Source organism: Python bivittatus, unplaced genomic scaffold (genome assembly GCF_059951505.1).
Source record: "Python bivittatus isolate LINGU-HERP-01145 unplaced genomic scaffold, Pbiv_v1 ctg000980_np1212, whole genome shotgun sequence".
Lineage (NCBI taxonomy): Eukaryota > Metazoa > Chordata > Lepidosauria > Squamata > Pythonidae > Python > Python bivittatus.
The window spans coordinates 6,512,935-6,536,720 of record NW_028277125.1 but is presented as its reverse complement, the minus strand read 5'-3'; the positions used below and the strand labels follow the sequence as shown (position 1 = coordinate 6,536,720).

Here is a 23,786-nt window from a genome sequence, read left to right as displayed (position 1 = left end):
ATCCATTGTTGATTACACATGCACAGAATGTTCTGTTCCTGGAAAGGCACGTTTTGCATATCCCTAATGTAGGACAACAATCCCTGTACAGTAGTTCAACAGAGAAATATCGTCTGCTGCAAGGTCACCGAAACAGCTTCAGGGCTGACTGGGGTTCTGAACCAAGTGCCTCTGCCCCTTCCCAGTTACCCTAGCATCATGCCCCCTTTCAAGCCCATACCCTAGAGAACCTTTTCATCTTAATAAAAACTGGTCTCAGGTGGGTAGAAAGAGCTCTCCACAGCTAGACTTTTGGATAGCAAAAATATGACCTCAGATTACAAGGCTGGAAAAGTAAATCTGTGTGAAATTGTGGGAAAACTGCCACCTTTCCAAGGAAACAATGCTAGTATAGACAAACCAATAATCCAATCAAGAGAGCACAGATTTCAATCCAACAATTTCAAAAGGTTTGAGGTGTTCTGGTTTGAACTGTCTATCAATTTTTCTTAAACATTGTTCATAAGGCTCAGTCACTTGAGTGTGATTTATGACTGACTGTGGATAACCCATTTACTTCTCTTGAATTCTTAACTTAAAAGTATACATTTCAGCAGTTTTTTAAACAACCCAAATCTAGAGAAGTTGCACATAAAATGAATGGGTTGTAGCCCTGTAAACTGTCCATATCAGGCTAGCAAGGCTCAAACAACTTCTTTTTCCAACAGAGATGAGAGTTAGGATTTCTCTACTAAGCATCTCAACTGAGACTTAGCAAGCTCCAAACACACGTGCAATTTCATGTTTAGCCATACCCCATACCTCCTCCCAATGGGATGTGGGGCAGACTTTCAGCCAATCACAAGTCACCCAATCACTTATCTGTCAATTAAAGAAGTCCAGATGATCCTATCATTCCTTTCTGCCCAACAGAAGAAAGAAGCCTAAAATGTCAGAATCTCTTTGACCTGGGAACCCAAGTTCCAGATGCTTATGTTCAAGCCACACTTACAGTAGCTGCCTCATCCATCTCCTTCTGCTTCTTCTCAAAAATCTCATCATCATCCTTGTCTTTCTCAAACTCTTTCTGGCAGCGGTTCAAGAGTACCTTGCGAAAGTTGACCATGAGGGTGGGTTTGTCAGTAGTGGGGACTTTCAGCTAAAAAAGGAACAGTTGAGGATCACAATGAGAAGAATCCAGAGAAGTTCTCCATATGCCCATTGTTCCCATACACAAGAAATTAATCATCTGGACAGTCATGTCACAACATATAGTTTATGCTCATACAACCTTAACCTGTTTACTGAATGAGTCCATTTTCTGGGCTTCCCAAATATATCAATCCATACATTAGCCAACCTAACTAAATCTGCCCAACATTCAAGGCCGCAAAAATCGTAACTGAGGTTAACACTAGCCAAGCTTAGCATGTTGAGGTAGAACCAGCCAGGCAACCTCTAGCAACTCAGCATTGGGGATTCCCAGGTTCTGGGAATGGAGCTCTCCAAAGATTATTAAAGTGGAGGTACTATATTTGACAATTGGGCTACAACCTTCAGTTATTAGCATTTCCACACCCCACCCTGGAAGGCACTTAAAGCCACTGCACACTGGGGGGGGGGGGGGGCTGCACATGTGAGAACTGGTGGGCTTTGAGAGCCTGGAACACTTACCCCCATAAGGCAACGGCACATGTTGGCATAGGCAACAGAGAAGTTTGGCTCAGAGATAGCCTTCTCAAAGATGAGGTCAATGACACCCTTGAGGCGTTCTTCTGTGTCAATGGACAACTCAGTAACCTGCTTCATTAGCTGCTGGAACATCTGCGGGGTCAACTTGTTCAGAATGCTGCGCACACGTCGGAACAGCTCCTGTGGGAAGGAAAGAGGGAATGAGGGGAGCTCCACTGTGGAAGACACAACGGGTCTGTTTAACCTGCTGCTCCCTTCTGAAGCTTGGTGGAAATGGCTTGTTCAGGGGCTGAAAAAATGTCTGGAAGATAGCATCAAAGAGGCAGGATCAGACTGAACTATTTCTGTTGAGCCAAAGACAGGGGCCTCTGCAAATCAGAAAAATGTTGCTTCACAGAATTCAGTGGAACTGGACTGGAACATGCTTGAGCATTCTTTTTCTCTTGTGTTTAAGAGAGAAAAAATATTTATTTCCAAGCTCTGAGTAGCAACCAGCTTCTTTCCATTTTTTTAATTCAGTAGATTTTTAAATGTTTCTTCTCAAAAAATACACCAAATAACATGTGGCCATAGTAGATTATACAACTTCTGCCCAAAATACTTCAATCCCAAAGGACACATGAAGTACATGTTACTGAATGACATCCATAACTGTCTTTTAGCACCAAACCTTTCTGTCTGTCAGCAATGAAAACACTTAATGCGAAGTACTTAGGAAGCAAGACAAGTCATCCTTTGCAATGAAATCTGACAGCCATGAAAACCCTGCCCAGAACCATCTAGGGTACTAGGTCAAACAGAACAAGAGTGGCTTCTGCCCTGCAACTGTCCATTTATTGCTGGAAAGGGAAGAATTATGAGAGGTGAGAGCATCTAACTGCCCTAGAATATCAAGACATATTTGATTGTATGGGCTGTGAGCAAAGAAGGCACCCCCCAGCTACATCGGAACACTGGATTTAGGTATCCAGGGAGCGCTCACACTTCCGTACCCCACCTCCTATCCTGTTGTCTTCCTGGGCTGATGGGAGCTGCAACCCAACTGACTGAGTCTGGTTTCTTCCAATTTTAGCATCAGCCACTGCTTACTCATGCCATGCCCTGTCAGCACAGCACAAACCTTTTATGGGTTCTCAACATGCTTAATAAACAGACTCCAAAAAGAGAACTTACTATCTTCGTATATCTTCTGTGATCTTAACTTTAGAAACCTTAGGGGCAAATGTGGATAAATAGTTGGTCTTCCTAAACTGAATCTCTGTGGCCCAAGCTGGCAGTCTAAAGAGCACCCACCCTGAGGAGCCAGCAAGAGAGATATAAAAGCACTGAAATAGCAGCAACAGCAGCTACAAGAGGCCACAGAGTCCATCTGTACCTGAGTTTTTACGTTCTCAGGATCTTCTGGTTCGCTGGCTCGCTTGCTGCTGGGCTTCCAAGCTTTCTCAGCCTTGTTGAGCTTGACATCTTCATTCAGGGATACTGTAGCAATAATCTTCCGGGGTTCCTTTCGCAGGCTTTGCTGGGAACGCCGTTGCCCAGGCCCAGCGGGCTGCAGTGCAGGACAAGAGGAAAGTGATCAGTACTTTGCAAGCATCACCCAGCCAAGTCTGCTAAGCAGAAGCATGGCCTTCACAGTAGTAAGCTATTCTGCTGCCCAGCCATGTTCAGTCCCAACAGAAAATGTTGACTGCCTGGTCAGTTCCTCAGTTCCATCACAGAGCATCAGTGGCCCAGACACGATGGCACTAATTAGGAGTTCATCATGCAGACACAGATGGCAGGAAACGCCTCAAGGGTACATACCGGCCCACGGTTGGGTGGGGTAGGGCGGCCCAGATTGGCAAAAGAGGGCGTGAAGTCTGGTCCACAATTCATAGTGCTCAAGCGTACAGGGTCCAGGGGCCGCAGGGGCATTTTATTCACCTGTGAGCCAAGAGGCAGGAAATAACATCAAAAGTCTATCACTTTCAAATCAGTAGATTGCCTATAACCTTCTCTCAAATTCTATGACTTCAGAAGCATTGCAGACCTTCCCAGCATTCTGGACAGATCACAGTACAATCTTATCTTGCTACCCCCAGGAATTGCATTTAATTTATGGCATAATCTAGAAAAGGGATGGGTAATTTTGCTTGGTCAGAATCCACCCCCATTTTCTGGCTCAGCTAAGGGCTGCACATGACAACCCTGGAAGAGATAAAGATAGATAAGCCTGTTGTTGGGGAAGGGCTTAATAGTGGGCATGGGAATCTCTGGAGGGCAAACTGCTCCCATTTCCACCCTGCAATCCTACTCCTGAGACCCCAGATTTTGTTGCTGAAATTAGGCTGCAAAATAACCAAATCTCAGTGATGGATTTGGGGGTTGTTGGGGGGGGGGTCCTTGAAGCTGGGCCATAATGATGGGAATGGAAGCAACATGCCTCCCAGATGTTTCTTGCTACCAATCCCACCCTTCTTTGAGGAAAAAAAAGTGGAAAGAAAAAATATATGGCTAAAAGTCAACAATTTTGCTATCAACTTTTGGTGGTGCAATCTTGGGGTGCTAGGGAGCATAAGCAGCCTGCATGCTGGCACCAGTTTTAGAGACTATAACTGGGAATAATTCTTTGATCATCTCATGCAAAAAAAGAGGATTCTGTTGGACATTTGAGGAAATGAATTGGATGACAAACCTTTTCCAAGACCACATCACTGATATGGGGCAACCCTTCAGGCTTCTGCATGCTAGCAAACATAAATTGAAATCCCAGCAGGAATTCCCGGTCATATCTCTTCTTTTCTTCCGGGTTCAAGGGCTTCCACTGATCTATTAAGGAAAAGAAGGTAGAGAGCACAACGCTTCAACTAGTTCACATACTAGATCAACATTTCTCAACATTAGCAACGTTAGTATGCTGGCTGGGGAATTCTGGGAGTTGGAGTCCACACATCTTAAAGCTGGTAATGTTGAGAAGCACTATACTAGATGTTTAGTGGCTTTAACATTCAAACGACTGGAGTGATGGTAAGAACATCCTGTGAAACTATGGCAGGAATCTAAGAAGAGCCAACCACTCCCTGGGTAATGAGTCTGCTCAGATCCTCAGTTCCATCACAGAGTATCAGTGGCCCAGACACGATGGCTCAAAATGGAGATCATCACAGAAGGCTCAATGGGAAGTTACCCCACCTTTCCCAAATTGTAAGTGCCGGTCAAATCTGGCTCACCTTCCTTGTAGCGGTACTTCTGATCTGCTTGCTTGACTTTCTCAGGATCCAGCTTATCCTCTTTCTGTTCCCAGGTCTCCTCAGCCTCCTCCTGGGAGCGTGCTGGGGCAGGTTCCTCAGGCTCTGGGGCTGGCACTGGGGGATTGTTCTCTGTCTCAGAGCCCCCCTCGCTGACCTAAATGGGAAAACAGAAAAGTTCCCATGAAGGACAGAACTAGGCAGCACCAAACATCCTCTTCTGCAAGAGGAGGTGTGTTCATCCAGCAACTCCAAGCTCAAAACAAAATTGGTACTTTCTTCTCTGCCACCACAATGAAAACTCAAACCCATGAGATTCACATGCAGCTCATGGTGGACCTCTTCTCATTTTGTCCACCCAACAGCAACCTTCTAAGGTAGGATGTGATGAGGGAGAATGACTGGCCCAAAGTCCACCCAGTGAGCTCTACGACAGAGTGGAGACTTGAGCAGTTCAACTTGGTCAAAGGCTGGCAGGTGAGCCACTATACTGTACTGCTTTTTATCTTAAAGAACATATACAAGACCCAGTAAGTTGAACCTGCAGGAAGCCCAGAAGATTCCAAGCTGCAAGCTTTCTAAACATTCCTTCAGTGGTAGGGGGCTGTAGCCCTGAAGCTAGATTAGCAAATGCTCAAAGTTACCCTCGGTGGGTGCTCTGGAAGTTCTACCACTACAGGTTTTCTGGACACAATTTTTTAAAACTCACTTTGCTAATTTGAACTGAACTTTTCTGTTTAAAATCCTTTTAACTTTTCAGCTATCACTGAAGCACTGGGTGGCTGAGGATGAACAAAGCCCTTTCTGCTCCTCGTTTCAATTTTTAGCAAGATTTGTAGTGTCTTTTGTCTGTGAAGTTACAAAGCCTTATACCAAGGATCAGCAACCATCTGAGGCCTGGGCACCAAAATAACAAAAATAAGCAAGTAAATAGATTTAAAATTATTAGATAATCCTAAATGAAAACAAACTCACAATCTTTCATGAGAGACCACAAAGGTCTTTTTGACAATCCCTGTTTTAGATCTCACTGGCCATCCTAGCCAAATTATTATTCTGGTTTTACCCCTCAAAATGATCTATTAGGGAAGGCTGCCTTTCAATATTAACAGCTTAGCAAGGAACCGACTGAAGTGAAAACACATGGTCAACACGGATTGGATAATGAAGCTATTTTACAGATTGACAAAAAGAACAACGGTATGTAGCCTCTACATGCTGAAAGAACTTCTCACATTATCAGGCATTTGAGATATTTTAAGACCTATGATAACTATGACATGCTAATGGGGAAAACACATTCAGCATCTTGGATAGAACTATTTCAAAAGACGGCATTAGGTTGCACCCAATATGTACATGCAGTCCTTGCTTACCAACGGTAATTGGGACCGGGAACTCCGTCACTAAATAATGTGGTCGTAAGGCACAATATCATGTAACCTCACTGACTTACGACAGCAGTTCCAGCAGTCCCAGTTGCCATCATTAGGCGAATCCAGTGTGGTCGCAGTGTCCTGCGGTCCCCCGCTTGCCATTTGCAACCTCCTGTTGGCTTCCACGTTGACTTTCCTTGTCAGAAGCCAGCAGTGAAGGTCGCAAATGGTGATCACATGACCATGGGACACTGCAACCTCGTAATTGTGAGCCAGTTGCTGAGGACCCATAGTAAATGCCCCTCGTTCAGCACCATTATAACTTCAAACAGTTGTTGAACAAGTGGATGTTAAGTGAGGACTACCTGTAAGTGTAGCCATATCGACATGTCTAAAAAATGGTGACCCTACATATAGTTTACAGAGAGGTTTGTAAAAACAACAGCTATGCATGTGTATATATAAGGGTCCACACACTCACAAGCCTCCACCCACTTCTTGAGTATGGCGCAATCTTTTAACTAGAGTAGGCTGGGAAATAAAGAGGAGGGTCAAAGGGATGTGTTCCCCACCTCTGATCCCTGCAAATTCTGCTCCATGTTTCTTTTTTGGCATCAGAGGTTTCATCATGAACACTGAGCTTCTCAAAATGCTGAAATCTGTGCTAAGATGTGTGCCTGTGATGGAGCTGTGGTAGTCAGACAACCCTAAAGCATTGGGTGGTGAGGAGTGGGGGTGGGCATTTCAACTGCCCCCAAAGTTTACTTTAAAAAAACCCACAATAAATGTAAGCGCCTTCCTCCTAGGCACAGCAAGGTACATCCAAAATCCATGCCACCCCTTGGCACTGGCAAGGAAATGCAATCTCTGTCCCTTCCTACTAGTTCCCTAGTATGCAAAGATTCGTCGGGCATCCATTAACCAAAAGGGCAAACAAATTGTTTTCCCCGATCATCTGCAGGCTACGCACCTCTTTGAACGCATCCAACAGGTCTCCAACAGCTTCCTTCTTGTTCAGGTCCTTCAACTTTCGCTTCCTCTTTGGCACCGATACAGCTACTAGGTATATACAGAGGGATTGAGAAGCATGAGCTACAGATTTGTTCCTGATGAAAAGCCTCCTTTCCACTCCAGGAAACAAACAAGAAGTTAGTGCAAAGTACTGCTCTGAAGCCATTTTCTATGGGTAAAAGGAGTGTTGCTCATGACGTAGACAGAGGGTGCTGTACCCCAGAAAAAAGCTGTGGTTTCCATCCCATCTACTTGGGATGCTTTTGGACAGCAGCACGTGAGCCTTTAATAAGATTGAAAGGAACCAAGGCATCAAAGGCAGAAGTGCCTAAACCAGTGTTTCTCTACCTTGGTAACGTTAAGATGGGTGGACTTCAACTCCCATGCTGGCTGGGGAATTCTGGGAGTTGAAGTCCACCCATCTTAAAGTTACCAGGGTTGAGAAACACTGGCCTAAATACTCTGAAGACTGACTGACTGACTGACTGACTGTCTGTCTATCATATTTATATAGGCACCCATCTCACATAAGGTGACTCTGGGTGGTGTACAATTCATTCCTTGATGTACAGTTAACACCACCCATGCACAGCATCTCATGCTGAAAAGGAGAAGTAACCAATCCAATGCCCACTGGCACAGATGAAAGGAATCATCTGGCACGACATCCTACAGAAGACCATGAAAAGCAAAAACTGCAGGGATGGATCTTAACTTGGTCCAAACTGATTCTGGGAATTGCTCAAGGAAAATGTTCTGAGATGGCACTGAACCACATCTCCCAGCAACCCCAGCTAGCATGGCCAATGGTGAAGGATTTGGGGTGCTCTAGTCCAATCAACCTGGAAGACTTGAGGTTTCCTAACTCTATGTTACAAAAGAAAAACAAAGATTCCTGCACATCACAGACTTCTCAAAAGCTGAGACTGCATCCAGCTGTTTGGGAGGCAGCTGTGGGTACTAACCTTGCGTAGTCACTTCTGTGGTCTCCAAGGGTGCAGCTACTGGTTGGGCACTCTGCTCTGGCACCTTGGCTGCCTCCTCAACTTCCTCCTCCTCTGGCTCTGCCTCCTCTTCCACAGCAGGCGTGGCCACTGGGACAACCACCTCCTCGGGCTTCACCTCCTCAGGTTCAGAGATGGGGCTGACATCCGATTCGGGCTGTTCCTCTGGCTCTTCAGCCTCTTGCTTCCCTGGGGTCCCAAGCCCATAAGGTATTGCCTGCTCTTCTGGCTGAGCAATGGGGGACTCCATGGCTGATTCTGGCTCGCACGGGGGCACCTCAGGCATGGCCTCTACCGGTTCTTCCTCTAAAACTCCATTTGACTCAATGACCCCTTCGGGCACCTCCTCCAGCGAAGGAGAAGGAACAGGTGCACCTGGCAGCGTTAGAGGAGGCTCCTCTGGTTGAGAAGCCTCCTGTTGTATAACCACTGTCTCTTCTGCTACCACCTCTTCATCCACCGGCATTTCTGGTGGCTGGGAAGGAAGCTCCGAAACAAGGCTAGCAGCTACCTCTTCCCGAGGTTCTGTGTCCAAGACAAGAGATTCCAGAGGGGGCACAAGCCCCCCTGGCACTGTAGTGGTGGTGCTAATAGGCTCGAGGATAACTTCAGGGACCTCCAGCAGCTCCTCTCTAGTGTCCACAGCAACAGGGCTCTCTGGGCGCACCAGCGTCACAGTGGCCGGTTGCACAGGCTCCACCTCTGTCAGGGGCGGCGGGGGAGACGGGGATGCTGATTTACTAGTCTCCAAGGATATCGGTTTACTTACTACTGGGCTGGCCTTGGAACGTTCATCTGGTGGGAAAGAAAAAGAAGAGGATGAAGCATTTAGTTGTCTGGCACATTCAATCTTTTTTAGAAAATGGCAGTTCATATCCAAGGACAAAAGGAACCAACATCTCAAACCAGGCTGGTGAATAAAGTGATGGCTGGTCATTCATAGTGAGAAAGAATTGCCTACAGTGACAAGGTTCTCCTGGCTTCATTTCCTTTTAGGTCTAGATAACCTTCCTGGATTCAAAGAAGCAAAGGGTAGTTTTAAATACACACATTTTGGGATGACAATCTTCAATACACATCTGTGAGATGAGTTCCATGGTGAATCTGACCACGCTCTTTCATCTGTTGGTTTTCATCATGAATGGCTATGGCTAACAAGATGCTATGGCCTGGTTAGCTGGGCTTAGCATGAAATGCAAAAAACAAAGCTCTGTTTTAACTTCCTGGAAGAAACTAGCAAAGGAAGCCATAGTTTGATTGTAGTTTCTTAGCAGCTTCATTCTCTAGATGTAACAGTAGCTGCTGAAGTGAGACATTATTGTTGGCTTCGCTGCTAAGCACCTTGGAGATGGACAGGAAGTAGAAGCAGGGAGCTTGGAGGAAAGTAGCCAGAGCTGGCACGAGAATGCTAGGCTGTGATAACAGCCCAAGAATAGTGGGAGAATACAGCAGAGAATCAATGGAAAAACTGGACTAGTCTGTTACCTGATCTTCTTTAGGAGCTGCAGGAGGGCCAGGCCCACGCAAGGCACAACGCACAACACAATGAAAAGGAAGCACACTGAAAATTGTAATGGGTTCAGACTATGATTGTGATTAAAATGGTTTATAAATCCTGCCTTATTCTGAGAACTCAGGGCACTTACGGGAGTTTTGGGGAGGGGTGTGTGCACGCACATGGGTGCACATGGACACACACACACAAACATACCACTACTTACCTATGGCCTTTAAAAGATGATCAATACAGATAAATTGCATGAAAGCAGGTGGAGAAAACAGCCAAGTATGCCAGGGGGCAGGGCAGGAGGAGCAGAGAGGGTGGTCAGGGAGAAGAGGAAATTCAGAATGATTAAAGCCTGGCTCCACCAAATCCCAAACCGGCATTTGTAACTTGGGGAATTAAGCTGTTTTCACATGGTGAATGCATTTTGATTGCAAACGCAGCAGTGCTTTTACAAAATGCCAGCTTATTAAAACGATTACAGTAGAAGTTCAAAAAAGGAAAAAGGAAAAAGGAAAAAAAGGAAAAAAAGGGTTTTGTGCACATGATCATTTGCCCTGGTTACATTAACCTAGCAAACCAAAGCCACATAAATGCACAACTTGTGGAAAATACTGAAGCAATATTAGGTGCCTGTGCCCCTGACCTTTCCCAGAACTTCTCACTCCAGCCTTGGCTGACTTGTTTTCAAAGATTCTGCCTCCCAGTGGCCACAGACTAGACAGCACATAGGATCTAGCACAAGTTGCCTGAACTGAGCTCATATCCATACATACACCTCACGCTATTCCCTTTCAGAGTAAATCATGCAAAGCAAAGCACAGAAAGGGAGGAAGGAAATTGCAAAGCAGAGAAATTCAGGCACAAGATAGGGAAAAGAAAAGGAAGAACAGCTAATGCATCTGTTTTACATCTGTATCATTCTCTGCACCTCTCTGTCCTTGCAGACCAACCTCGGTTTCACCACATCCATGTACCACTTCATACACCACTTTTGCGTTTTAACAAAGAACATGAGAATGTGGCTATTGCCAAATATCCTAGCCGAAGTGCTTTTTAAGCCAGTTGTAAAATGAACCTCCAACTAGATGAGCTACACCAGCTTTCGTTAGTTCATTCTCTCTGTTTAGAGCAGTGTTTCTCAACCGTGGCAACTTTAAGACCTGTGGACTTCAACTCCCAGAATTCCCCAGCCAGCCTTGCTGGCTGGGGAATTCTGGGAGTTGAAGTCCACAGGTCTTAAAGTTGCCACGGTTGAGAAACACTGCTCTACATAGATACAAATGTTTACCATAGAGTCATATGAGACCGGGAAGAAATTCACCCCAACATACAAAAACCTACGCCTTTCAGCTTCACTGATGAATCAATTAAATTTTGTACTGATTGATCTACATATTAAAACAAAAGAATACACGCAATACTGATAAATGAGACGCAAAGAGGAACCAAAGTTCCTGCCTTAAATATTAGCAGCGCTTACAGCAGCTACACCCCACAGATTAAAGATTCGCCATTTCGACTTGGAGGGCTTGTTTTTCCAGAAGGCAAGATTCCAAATCCATGTTTTTAAACTCAACGTCATTATTTAGAAGAAATCATTAGCAACCAAGCAACTGTTATCTGTTATTGAAATCGCTCTGCAGTTGGATCAGCTGCACAGCTGCCCTTTTTAAAAAGCTGTCTGCCAAGGACCTTAAGATGTGCATTTTAAACTACGCTGTCTTCTAACACAGGCCAGGCAAAACCCTACACAGCAAGAAAAAACTGAATTCAGCCACCAGTAAAGAAATAAATTTAATGAGCTGTGTTTTCCACAGCTATTTTGCATGCTCTGCTGTTCCATTGGCAAATCATCTCCTTTTGTTCCAGGTAATAAGATTCCAGGACCAAGATTACGTATCCCAGGATCAGGATACTATTATACTGCAGTGAGTAGATCTTCCCAAAGTCTTGAAGCCACAAAGGGAGCAAACAAAACCTTTCTTTTAATTACACAGGAGTTAAGTGTCGGAAGTGCGGCCCCAGCCCCTTCTGTGGACAGATAAAAGTGCCCACAGAGGGGCATGGGGTTGCACTTATCACACACACCAGCCAGTTCAGCCATATTCAATGTCCCCTCATACCTTGGCGGACAATAACTGCTACGTGGGGTGTCTCCCCATTGGCCTGTGGCTCTGAACCGCTTCCGGCCTAGGAAAACAGAGGGGGAAAGAAGGGTTAATGAGACCAGGAAAACAAATATGAATTGCTCTCTCACACGCACAAGCCCAGAGCAGATAATTTATTCTAGCTACATCAGATGTCGGCGAACCAAACCTCTAGGTGTTGGAACAGCAACTCCTAGAATTTTCTGGCTAGGAATTCCAAAAGCGGTTTCAATTCATCTCGAGGGTGCTGGACTGAGGAAAGCTGAGCTGCAAGAAGATCATGAATATCAACTGGCGTGGACTTTTTACAATCTGGTAAGAATCACTGCCTGCCTGTGTGCAGAGGGAGGCACAACTTCACCCATTCATTATGGAAAACAGCTGGATAGGAAGGAGGAGGCTAGGTCCACTGTTATGTTGAGGCTTTACAGCATTCTGCACAATGTCCTAATATACGTACGTACATACATACATACAACTCCAGTGCCCATTCCAAAGCAGCTTTTTGGCCTTGGAGCCAAACTACCAGATACCCCTACTGGAGACCCTATGCAATCTGACCAACCATGGGGATACATCCTTATAAAAACCTAATATGCTGTTTCTCAACCTTGGCCACTTTAAGACGGGTGGACTTCAACTTCCAGAATTCCCCAGCCAGCCATGCTGGCTGGGGAATTCTGGGAGTTGAAGTCCACCCATCTTAAAGTCGCCAAGGTTGAGAAACACTGACCTAATACAGGAACTGGTACTTCAGCACGTAATAGCACGCTCCCTGAGCCCATTTCTCCAAGTGTAGGGGTTTCAAATAGATCTCTTTTCTTTCCCCAAAACACAACACGGCTGTATCCACAACCAAGACAACAGTTCACATGTTCGGTCTGGAGGAGCTGTACAGAGAAATGTCTCATTTCAGAAGATATTGCAGAGAGAAGGAACGGCAGACCTTTTCGTTAGAGGAAAAGAACTCTGATTTGGGTACCCAGCATTTGGGAGAAAAGCTGGATGGAGAAACGCTCTAGGAAAAGTACAATTCCATCGTGAGTCATGGTCTTTGGCGTACAGCACTTTAGACTTCATGGGGAAATGCCAGCTGGAACTAGACATAGTAGCAATTGTTTTGCAGGATGATAAAAACTGCGCACGGATCAGGATGCATTATCCTGCCACATCAAGGATGGATTGCTAGTGCTCACCTATCCAGAACATTGGCTATGATTTAGTCCCAGAGCTTTTGCATTATGAACATCAGAAAAAAGGCACCCATCAACAAAAGTGGGACCTGTTGGAGGAGGAACGGAGTTGAGGAAACAAACTCCCTTACCTGTGGAGGAGTTGGGGTAGAGGAAGTTCTAGCGCCAGACATTATCTCCTCTGTGATATCCTTGCCACCCTGATTTGGATCTCGTATTCGGATCTGCCGGACCAGAAGGGAAAAAATCAGAGAAAACTTGCTTTAAGCAGGGTAGACAAAGCCTGGAGAGGTGCCTATGCTCATTTTGGGTCTACCCCAACCATTAGGATACAGACATGAACAACAGTCCTTAATGAATCAAACTCAGTTCAACATACAGTTCCAAGAGTGGCCAAACAAATGTCATACAGAAATCATTAGCAGAATGCCTGTGGATCCCACCCAGCACCCGTATTTCAAGACATAACTCCTCTGAATGTTGTTAAACTGTGTGGGTGTCACCACTTGTAGATAATTTCTTGACTTCCATGGACTTCTCTAATCCCATTTTACAGACAACTCAACAACTTAAGAGATTCCTGGTCCACCAAATATCTTACAAGTAGAGACAACCTTGAAAGCAGAGAGCAGAAAAAGGAAATGCCAGCTTCTAGTGGTCCACGTCAAGGCCCAAAGTCACCCAACAACAACTTGTCCTTGGCAAGGACCTCACACCACCCATGACAGGGGGCAAACCTCCCGAAAGCCAGCTGCCATGTCTTTCAAAGCTTGGCACTCCTCCCAGGCTCACCCTCCCTCCCGCCCTACCACAGGGCTGAGGCCAGGAGGAAGCAGTGTCCTCCTCCTGGCCCTAAACGCCCAGGGTGGGTGGCTGCAGGAGGGAGGAAAGGGAAGACAGATCCTTAGCAGCAACCGATGAGGTCACAAGCAAGCTCTGTTTGGCCAACCTGGACACAGTAGCTGAGTGAGCAAATCAAAACCTTTATTACGGCCTATGGGCCAGAAAGCACAACAATAAAATACATAGACCGTAATTATTAATAACACTTTTTTAAAAAATTGCAATAAAATTACATAAAATACACTATTATAGCAACTGTAGTACAAATAGCAGTGGCAATCACCAACATTTGTGCTTAACTGCAACTGTAGGCAGGACGGATACAATGATAGCACAAAATCGGACAACCTGGAAAGATAGGTCAGGGTCCTGGTCAGATAAAAGCAGTGATAGACAAACATGTGTTCTCCACCAGGGTAGTTCTTTAAAATGGGATAAATATATATATCTTTCTTGGTTCCAAAGAGAGAAGGCAGCAAAGGAGCATATGGCTTAGGGATTCTACAGAGCCATCTCCACGCGGACGTAAGCACTGCTGAAGAGGGATGTTTTTATACTGTCCCCACAGAACTGCAGAGGGTAGAGCATCCAACCTGACCAAGGTGAAAGCCCGGCGAAATTTCAGAATTAGAATTCAAGAGAGGTAAGATGATGGCACGTGCCCATTTGAGAAGAATCCATAAACTGCAGGGTTGGATACTAGGCTTAAACTGGTTTGAAAATCAATATCCCAGATGTTGTTTAAGATGACTCCTGGCATTTTCAAGCCCTAATGGACAGAGACTTTCCAAAACTGGAGTTTGCTATTAGCTTTTGTTAGCCAGGTTGATTTAAAACCATCTCTGAGAACCAGTGGAGCCAGACCCACAGGAGAAAAATCAATTTCAAACAGAAATTAAGGAGATAGAACCAGGCTCTGGCACTCACAGAAACCAACCCAGTCTCTAACCGTAAAACAGCATCCTTGATGCATCTTGGAACTATGACTATTGCTCTTATAAATTTGGACTGGACAGCTTCCAGGATATTAAACTTCGTAAAAATGCAAATTGGAACACCATAAAGAAGCTGAGAGATGACCTTAGCAAGAAAAATCTTGCAAGTTGCAGGAATAAAATGTGCCCCCTTTGAATAGAAAAATCTTAAGACAGCTGTGGAGCTACATTGGGCCACACTTGCCCAATAAGAGAAATGTGTGCTCCAAGATAAGGAAGCCTGGAACTGCACCCCAAGATATTTATAAGTACATACCTGCTCTATTGGGGTCCCATTAATTTGCCATTTATGTAACCTACTGTTGTATCGTGCAAACACTAGCACTTTCGTTTTTTGATAGTTTACTACAAGTTGTTCTTTTAGGCAAAAGGAAGCCAATGCCCTCAATGCTCTTCTCATTCCCATCTGGGAGACACACAAAATTACTACAGTGTCTGCATCTAGCAAGGCTGGAATGGCACAATCTGCTAACATTGGAGAGTGATGATTAGAAGATAAGAGAGCCTGAATTACTGAATTGATGTACAAATTCAAAAGTAAGGAGGCTAGGATACACCTTTGCCTTACCCCTCTTTTGGTGGAAACAGCTCCAGAAAGGTGACCACAAGGGGAACATCTGACTCTCAATGAGATGTTAGAATAAAGAGTCTGGATAAGGAGGAGCAATCTTTTATCCACTGAGGATTCCTGAAGTTTTTGCCATACCCTCTTCCTGGGAATCAGATCAAAAGCTGATCTGAAAACCACAAAGGCTGCAAAGAGGGTGCCTTTGGGCAGTGAAGTGTATTTTTCAGCTAAATGGTGCAAGACCAGACAGTGGTCTAAGGTTGAATGGTCCCCTCTAAAGCTTGCCTGTCCCTCAACAAGAATATTTTCACTTTGGACCCAATCCAACAGTTTTAAATAAAGGTATTTTGCTATAGTTTGCTTATTGTATTAAGCAAGCTAACTGGTTTATAGTTGGCAGGGTTAAATCTATTTCCTGTATTCTTATAGAGAGGAATAACTACTATATGGCCTCCTTCCACTCAGATGGAAAACGTGCTGTGCTATTAATGTAAGTAAAAAGAGCAGCCAGCACTGAGGCCCACCAATCTTTATTTTCTTTTAGCAACTCTGGAGGGATGAAATCACCTCCACGAGCTTTCCCAGATTTCAGTTGTATAATGAGATCCTTACCCTCAGCTACAGACACAGGAGGCCATTCAAGAGAAATCACCATAGGGTGGAAAACCACCACTGGATTATTTAATAGTTCTGGATTAAAATGTTCTGGAAGTAATTCTCCCAAATATCTGCAGGTATTTGGCAGATGGGGCCTAAGGGACTACCCATAGGAGAGCCATTAACTAGGCGCCAGAACCAAGCAGGGTTCTTAAGCTTAGCTGCTGCAATTAATTTCCCCCAAGCCTCTCTCAGTGCTTGTTCCTCCTTAGATTGTTTAAGTGCTTTACAAAACTTCTTATGCTCTCCAAGTGATGGAAAGAAACCTAGAGTTGTCAGAAAGAAAAGTATACACTGCAGTAAGAAGGGCCTTTTTTGCTTTGTAACAATCTGGGTCAAACCAAGGTTTGGACCTTATACGAAGGGGGCTAGAACTAATTGATGAAACTCTAGATAGTGTAGCCTTGAAAATGTGGAGAATAGACTGGTAATGTGGTAATATCTGTGCAGAGGAGTCTGCTAAACAAATTTGGGAGTGGAGTTGAAGGAGGGGTTCTGAGTTTAATACAGTGGACAAGGTTTTTTTTGCCACTCTGGAAGACCTTTTATTCCGAATGAGTCTTTTTGTTGTGGCCCCAGGGGGGCAGTGAGCTAGGAACTTCATAGGTGCCTTGCGATTCAGATGGCAGATTAATGAGAAATGGTCCCTATAATAAAAATAATCAACCACACTTGCTCCTTTGGAGCCCCAGAAGGTTACTTGCCCATTTGAGTCTCCTCTAGCAGAGCCATTTAGTATCACCAAGTCCAGACTATCTATAAGCTGGGCCAGTCGGAAGCCTGCCATATTACAGTGTTTATCTTTAGATTGCCAAGCCTGTGAAGGGCAGACTACTTCATTTGAGGGGAGAGACCAACTAAAATGAGCTTGTAAAAAAGCATATGACTCTCCAATACAAGCGCTGAAATCACCAGCAATAATTACTAATGTGTCTGGGTACTGGCAAAGCAGACTAGAGATACAGTTGCCAAGAAGATCCCAAATACTATTAACTTAATTCTGTCTGCGTAATGGGGGAAGATACATATTGATGACTAACATATTGTTCAGCTTCAGATGAAACAAAAGGGCTAGGGCCATACTGGCACATGGCTTCTACACAGTGACAGAGACGTTAAATTTTGTAGTGACCATTATGCTCAAGCCTCCTGAGGGTGTTCCATTTTTAACACTGGATAGTGCCTTGAGTGTGTCCGGAGGGTGTCCAGAGAGAGATATATCATCCATGGCCCATGCTTCCTGGAGCAACAAAATATCAAAGGAGCTAATACATTCCAGAAAAGGGGCATCCATGTTCTTCACTTTCCAGCCAGCTGTATTCCGAGAAAGGATGGAGACTGAGCCATTACCATAGGAGAGTCAGTTGGTGTCCAATACTTCCACTGATGACCTGATTAGTCCCAAATGGTCTTCGATTACAGCAGATAAGGGTATTTCAAAAGATTGCTTTGCAGGAACAGAGACCTGGGGGAGACATGAGCTCACAGATGGAACTGGCTCGGTTGGTGCAGAGTGTGATGCACTTTGAGACTGGGGAGTAGCCTTCAGTTGGGAGATTGAATGTGTTTCTGCTGAGAACATCAAAATCAGGAGAATGGGGCACAGCGTGGGACGGGCCAACAAGATTTATGGCTGAGCTTCCAGAGTGGCTTTGCTAGGACCTGAGAGGCTCTTTTCAGCAGCACTGCAAAGGACTGGGGACTCAATCCTCTGATCATCTGGAAAAGCCTGGTGTATTCCAGCCAACTTATCATCACTCATAGAAAACTGATGATGCAAAGTTTTAGGTGACACACACTTAAAAGTGGCTCAGCTGTAGCAATAGTAGTGAACAGAGTTTTCTTAAGGCTACCCAGCCTTTGTAAAACATCCTCTTGCTTGACCTTGGGCAAGGCTCCAAAGGCACTGATAACTACAGCTTCGTCCATATCAGACTTGGCCTCATTCTGCATATCCACCTTACTCCCAAGGCCTTGCTTAGCCAAGGACAAACAGGGAGAGGAAATAGTTAGTAACAATAGGCTTATTATTTGGAAGACTATGTAAATCAAAAGTAGCAGAGCTGAAAAAAGGGATTGCCCCTCCATCACAAAAAACTCTTGATTGGAACAATCTGAAGGGTACCAAGAAAAGGTTTCATTTTAAGCAACACATGAGGTATAGGAGGTATTATTGCTTAAAAGTCCGTAAGATTCGTTTATTGCCAGGCAAGCTTGGGAGCCACTCAACCACAAATCTATCTGTCAATGGTAGCGGTGAAGAAGCTGTCTCAGAGAAGTTATAATTGCTCTTTTGGAGACCCAGCAGCTGGCATTAAGGCTGTCCAAGATATATGGAGAGCAACTGATTTAATTGCACGGAGTGAGTAAGCTTTGATGAGGTAACTTCTTTAACTGCTTGCACACCTCTGTTGGCAGTCACATCAACACCTTTATTGGCTTGTGATTTATTGTTACTTAGTCCTGAGGAATGTTGCTTCACTAAGTTGTCTGTTTGGGCTTGGGCTTCAAAATAAAGATAAGAGAGACTTTCTATATGTTTTTGTGCAAAAACCTCAAGTCACTTTTTAAGAGATCCAGGTTATTTTTAATGGAGGCTAATTGCTCGAACCCTGGAATAACAGTTTGTGCTGTGAGCAAACACTGCTTTGCCATGAATTCAGTTGAGTCATCCCGTGACAACAGCTTCTCCTAGTCCCTACCCGGGGCGATCTTGTTCTTATTTTCTTTAGAAGAGACTGGAGAACTAGTGGAATGGACCAAAGATTGATGGGGGAGGGCTGCCGTAGAATTGGACCGGTCTATTAAATTGTCTCTAAGAGAAACAGAAAGCTCCGATAATTACTGTTTTTCTATTTCTGTTTGTAAGTCCCATTCAAGAGCCTCAAAATTATTAGAGATGGGAAATGGGATTAGTTTACTTACTGTTTCCTTTTGTAGGAAAAGATCATCAATTTTTGGCTGTTTGGCTGTCTTGGAAGAGTGCTGTGAGCCAGGACTGGCTCCGTGACGCTTCTTCCTTTTCCCCATTCTCCCAAGTCAAAAGTCTCTTCTCTTCTCTTCTCTCCTCTCCTCTCCTCTCCTCTCCTCTTCTCTTCTCTTCTCGAGTCTCACCTAACTCCTACCCTTCTTCTTCTCTCCCAGGAAGTTACAGACGTATAAGTGATACCATTTACTTACTTTAATAAGTCTTAACGAACACTAAACTGAAGAGGCAGGAACATAAGACAAGAGCTCACAGAGGATGATGTTAATAGGTTGCCATCTTGCTCCTCACCCCCGATGAGTGAGCAAAGGCAAGGCTTGTGCACCATCCTTTCAGCAAGGTGCCAAGCTTGTTAGTGAGACAGAGACATTGTGCAGCCTGAGAAAGCAGACGGATGCAATGGCAACGAGAGCAAGACATGAAGACTTTCTTCTTGGCCCTCTCCCTAATAGGGCAACCCTAATGGGGCAACCTGACATGGGTGTATATGATTCACGGTTACTGAGATTTTAAACCCTCAATTTGGTTTCTTTTGGTTTTAATGGAATGTTTTGTTTTTTTGCTTTGTTTGCTGGCCAGAGTTTCTTGGATAGATAAGCAGCCATATAAACTGGATTACTAAATAAATAAACCTGCATGCACGGAGATACACACCCCTTTCCCAATAGGACGGTCCATGCATTCTGACTTGACCTAAGGGATGTCACAATGCTCTCAGAAAAGCACACGTTCACTGGCTAGCAATGCTGTCAGTGGAGAAGTTAGTTATGTATTACCCTCAGCCTTCTTGCTTCGGGATGGAACCCATCATGGCCATAAACCAGCAGGCATAAGCTGCTATTGGGAGCGAACCAAAGCTTAGGACTACAGCACCCTTTTACATGCACGGAAACCCTAATTCAATCTCTTTTGCGTGGGAAAACAGGGTTGAGAAGCTTCTTGCCATACAGCTCAATCGCCATTACCAAGGAAGAAATGGAAGACCATGGTGGAATGAAGAGCCAGCGAAGGCACTGGCTCTTTGGAATTTCTCTCTGAACCAGGAGAGGACTTGGGATAATCCACATGTGCTCCAACAGTTGCTCCTCGCAAGTAAACCACCAGACAACAGTCTCCGGTGGGTTTAGAGCTCTGGGAAACAAGTGAATAGCCATCTTTTTGCTCAAAGCGCAGTTGGTGCCTTTTCAAAGGACACCAGGTTCACATACTTCTTTTCTTAATCACTTCTGGAAATTGCTTGTTAACTGCTTTTCAGATATTAGTAACGCTCAGAACGGCAAGTTTTACTACACCAGGTGAGTTTCCTTCAATCCTTAGTGAAAGAAGTTTTAAATACAAATATAAGGACTTAAAATTCTTCTTTTTTTTTTTTGGAATAGCAAAACAGCAAAAGGGTGATTAGAATGTTGATTTTGGAAAGTTACAAATGGACTAAGGGTCTAGATGGATTTGAAATAAGATTTTGAAACATTAAGAATCCTTCCCGGGGGAAAATGCTGCTATTTTGAATACTTTAAAAAAAATTATATGATAAGATGGGATTTTGAAGGTTGGACACTAGAGGGAACCAGAAGGAACTAAAGATTACAATTAAAGGAGAAAAACACTTAAATTTGACTTACTAATACAGAATGGAGCAACATTGGATGTACTGAAGAAAATTTGCGAACAATGGACCCGAAGTTAATTTTAAGAGCATGTGCCATTATAGATAAGACTGTGTTTGGAAAATGATATGGAAGAGGAGCAAGTTTTACCAGATAGGACTGAAACTGATTTGAAAGTGGATTTTAAAATGACAGGCTATGGGAATGATGTAGGGCAATGCTATACTGAATATATGAAAATTTATTTTCATATACAATCTGTACTATACAAATTAGAAAAGTATTTTAATTCAAAACTTTCTGGAAAACTTATACTACTGTTAGTGAGCAGGGGGAAATTCTGCATTAGAAAAATATTCCAATTCAAAACTTCCTGGAAAATATACATTACTGTTAGTGAAGAGAAAAAATTCCGCCTGAGTCTTAGAAAGCTGTACCAGTGAATGGCAGGATTCCTACAATACACTGATCTTGATAAAAATGTTGTGGTTGCATTCACACAACCTGCTAAGCTTGTATTAATCTTTGTTAGATATTCCATGGCTTAGTGTGTTTTGCAAACTTAGCCCTCAGTTAGTTTGTGGTTCAATGTATTGTAAGAATCCAGAAGATGGCATTCATTCAGTAAGCAAACAGTTTTATGGGACCCCAGCTACTGTAAGACAGCCTTCCATAATCTGGTATCTAGGAAATTCTGGGAGTTGGACTTGGAACATTTCTGAGAGGATGTCAGGCTGGGGAAGTCAGAATTTGGCAACCATTTTTTGCTCTGAAAAAGTTTCAGCATTTGTATTTCAAGCTGATGGGCTGGACCTGATCGAGTCCAAGTCAGATCTGGGGCAAGACCACTTTGTGCACAACTCTGGGGAAGAAAATCTGCCTAGTCCACTAAGTGAGTAGCATGACATTTTCAGCTCATGTGGAAACAGAGGAACAATTTAGGACTCTCCTCTGGGACAGTAAAATTGTCTGTACCAATCTTTTCTTCTATTTTTTTTTTCCTTCCTAGCATTTTTCCCACAGGTGCAGAGTCTACTTTTTTTCGGATCAACCAAACGTTGATTCATTAGTTGTGACAGGAATTTACCAACCGGCTTGTTGCCCGAGCCTGACATCATGGGCTGAGAGAGAGTGACTGGCCCAAATCATCCAGCTGGCGTTCATGCCTAAGGTGGGACTAGAACTCACCGTCTCCTGGTTTCTAGCCTGGTGCCTTCACCACTAGACCTAACTGGCTCTCACCAATCCTTTCTTCTAATGAAGAGTATAAAAGTCTGCAACCCTGTTAGGCATGCTGAAGGATTTCTCTAGCCTCGGGAGCAGGTTCACCTTTCTCTTGCTTCAAAAACAGGAAGCTTCATGTTCACCTGAAAATGAAGCTGACAGATAGCTGCACTGGTTCTGCCATCCCATTCACTCCTTGTATGTCCCTTGCCTCTGTTAGAATTATAAACATACATTTCTTGGGGACACGCATAGGATACACACAATGACAGGGCTGTGTGCAAACCAGTAAATATTTTCACAGCAGAACATGCAGTTCCCCGAATGAGACAGAAATGGACTGATTTGGTCAAAATCCCCCTCTGAAAGAACAGGACATTCTGAAACCCACCCAGAGTGCCTGTACTCTCAGGACAATCCACAGGCTCTGTTCAACACAGGGTTAGCATTAATTTTAATTAATTAATTAGCCCATGTTCCCACCCACAGAGAAAATGTGCTTAGTGGCACTCCTTGGACAGTTTTCCTTATACAACACTGCCATGTGCTATTCCAGATCATATTGGGCAATAGCAGGTAAGGTTGAAGGGGTTATGACAGTATTTTTCTCACTTGAAAGGAAAGTCTCTATGGTGAGAATTGTAAAATTGACCCAACAACACATTTTAAAAAGGAGAGCGAAAATATGAGTGAAAGTACACACAGACTGGACTGTATCATGTACAGGTAGTCCTCGAGTTGTGACAACTGGGACTGGGATGGCTGTCACTAAACAATGCAGTCGTAAAGTGCAACGTCACATGACTGCATCACTTAGTGACTGCAATCCAGGCAGTCCTGGTTGTACTGTAACCCCAAGATGTGCGGGTCATTAAGTGGGGTGCGGGTTGGCACGACCACAGGGAGGCCAAGGGAAGGAGGGTGCAGCACGGTGCACAGGAATGCCAGGAGAGGGACTTACCAGAGTGACTTGTGTCCTTCCCATTAACTTTGTTTACGGGAAGCCAGCAGGGAAAGTCGCAAATGGTGATCAAGTGACCATGGGATGCTGGAACTGTCCTTCTGGTTGCCAAGCGCCTGAATTACAGTCACGTGACCATGGGGTGGTGTGATGGCCAGAACTTTGAGGATTGGTCGTTAAGTACCACTCGTTCGGCATCATCACGACTATGAACAGTTGCTGAATAAGTGGTTGGTAAGCAAGGACTACCTGTACTGACTTCAAACAAGGGCAAGCTATTTAAGACAACATAATGGAGAAGCTTCAAATGTTCAAAGTATCTGCTAAAGACTAAGAAAGATAGTTTTCCCTATTTCTTCAACAATACCACAATCTAGTCTATGATCCTGTCCATAATACACATTTATAAAATGCCAGCAGGGATGGGAGGATGACTGGTGGAACACTCTCCCTAAAGGGAAGGGCTGGACACCTGCATTTCTTTCTCGGTACCAGGCAATGAACTTGTTATTTTCTACAGCCTTTTAAGAAGATTCAGCTCTGTCGACTGGTTTTGTGTTCACTTTGTGGTTCTGAATTTATTTTCCATATTGTATTGCAGGTTAATGTATTTTCCAGCAAACTTGGTGTATCCATTTTTATCTTGTCCTTAAAATAGGGGCAGGCAATTTGTGAAGTGTCAGGGAGGTGCTCCATCACTTTCTGATCTGTTGAACAGCCACAGAGGCAAAACCTGTTTTACTTCAAATGGCTTCTTTTTTGATGCTGTGGGGGATAGAGGTGAGGCCTCCCACCCCACATTTTAACTT

General features: G+C 44.2%; 1 protein-coding gene and 2 non-coding genes across 18 annotated transcripts in view; all 3 read right to left on the bottom strand.

Annotated features, from left to right (window-relative positions):
- EIF4G1 (eukaryotic translation initiation factor 4 gamma 1) overlaps positions 1-23,786 on the bottom strand; it is an 88,369-nt gene that overhangs the window by 20,823 nt on the left and 43,760 nt on the right. For 11 of the 16 annotated variants that reach the window (XM_088132376.1, XM_088132384.1, XM_088132386.1 and 8 more), the window contains 10 exons: positions 13,268-13,369; positions 11,920-11,986; positions 8,251-9,084; positions 7,245-7,333; positions 4,881-5,055; positions 4,346-4,479; positions 3,475-3,594; positions 3,047-3,220; positions 1,654-1,851; positions 992-1,138 (listed from right to left, as the gene is read on the bottom strand). In XM_088132376.1, the coding sequence (XP_087988502.1) occupies positions 992-1,138; positions 1,654-1,851; positions 3,047-3,220; positions 3,475-3,594; positions 4,346-4,479; positions 4,881-5,055; positions 7,245-7,333; positions 8,251-9,084; positions 11,920-11,986; positions 13,268-13,369 (2,040 nt within the window). The remainder of the gene's footprint in view (positions 1-991; positions 1,139-1,653; positions 1,852-3,046; positions 3,221-3,474; positions 3,595-4,345; positions 4,480-4,880; positions 5,056-7,244; positions 7,334-8,250; positions 9,085-11,919; positions 11,987-13,267; positions 13,370-23,786) is intronic. The other 5 variants (XM_088132383.1, XM_088132388.1, XM_088132389.1 and 2 more) reach the window with 2 other exon arrangements.
- Positions 3,362-3,440, bottom strand: LOC112541195 (small nucleolar RNA SNORD66). Its single transcript, XR_003085229.1, has one exon. It is a non-coding gene; the product is annotated as a small nucleolar RNA SNORD66 (small nucleolar RNA).
- LOC112541194 (small nucleolar RNA SNORD66) lies at positions 4,744-4,820 on the bottom strand. Its single transcript, XR_003085228.1, has one exon. It is a non-coding gene; the product is annotated as a small nucleolar RNA SNORD66 (small nucleolar RNA).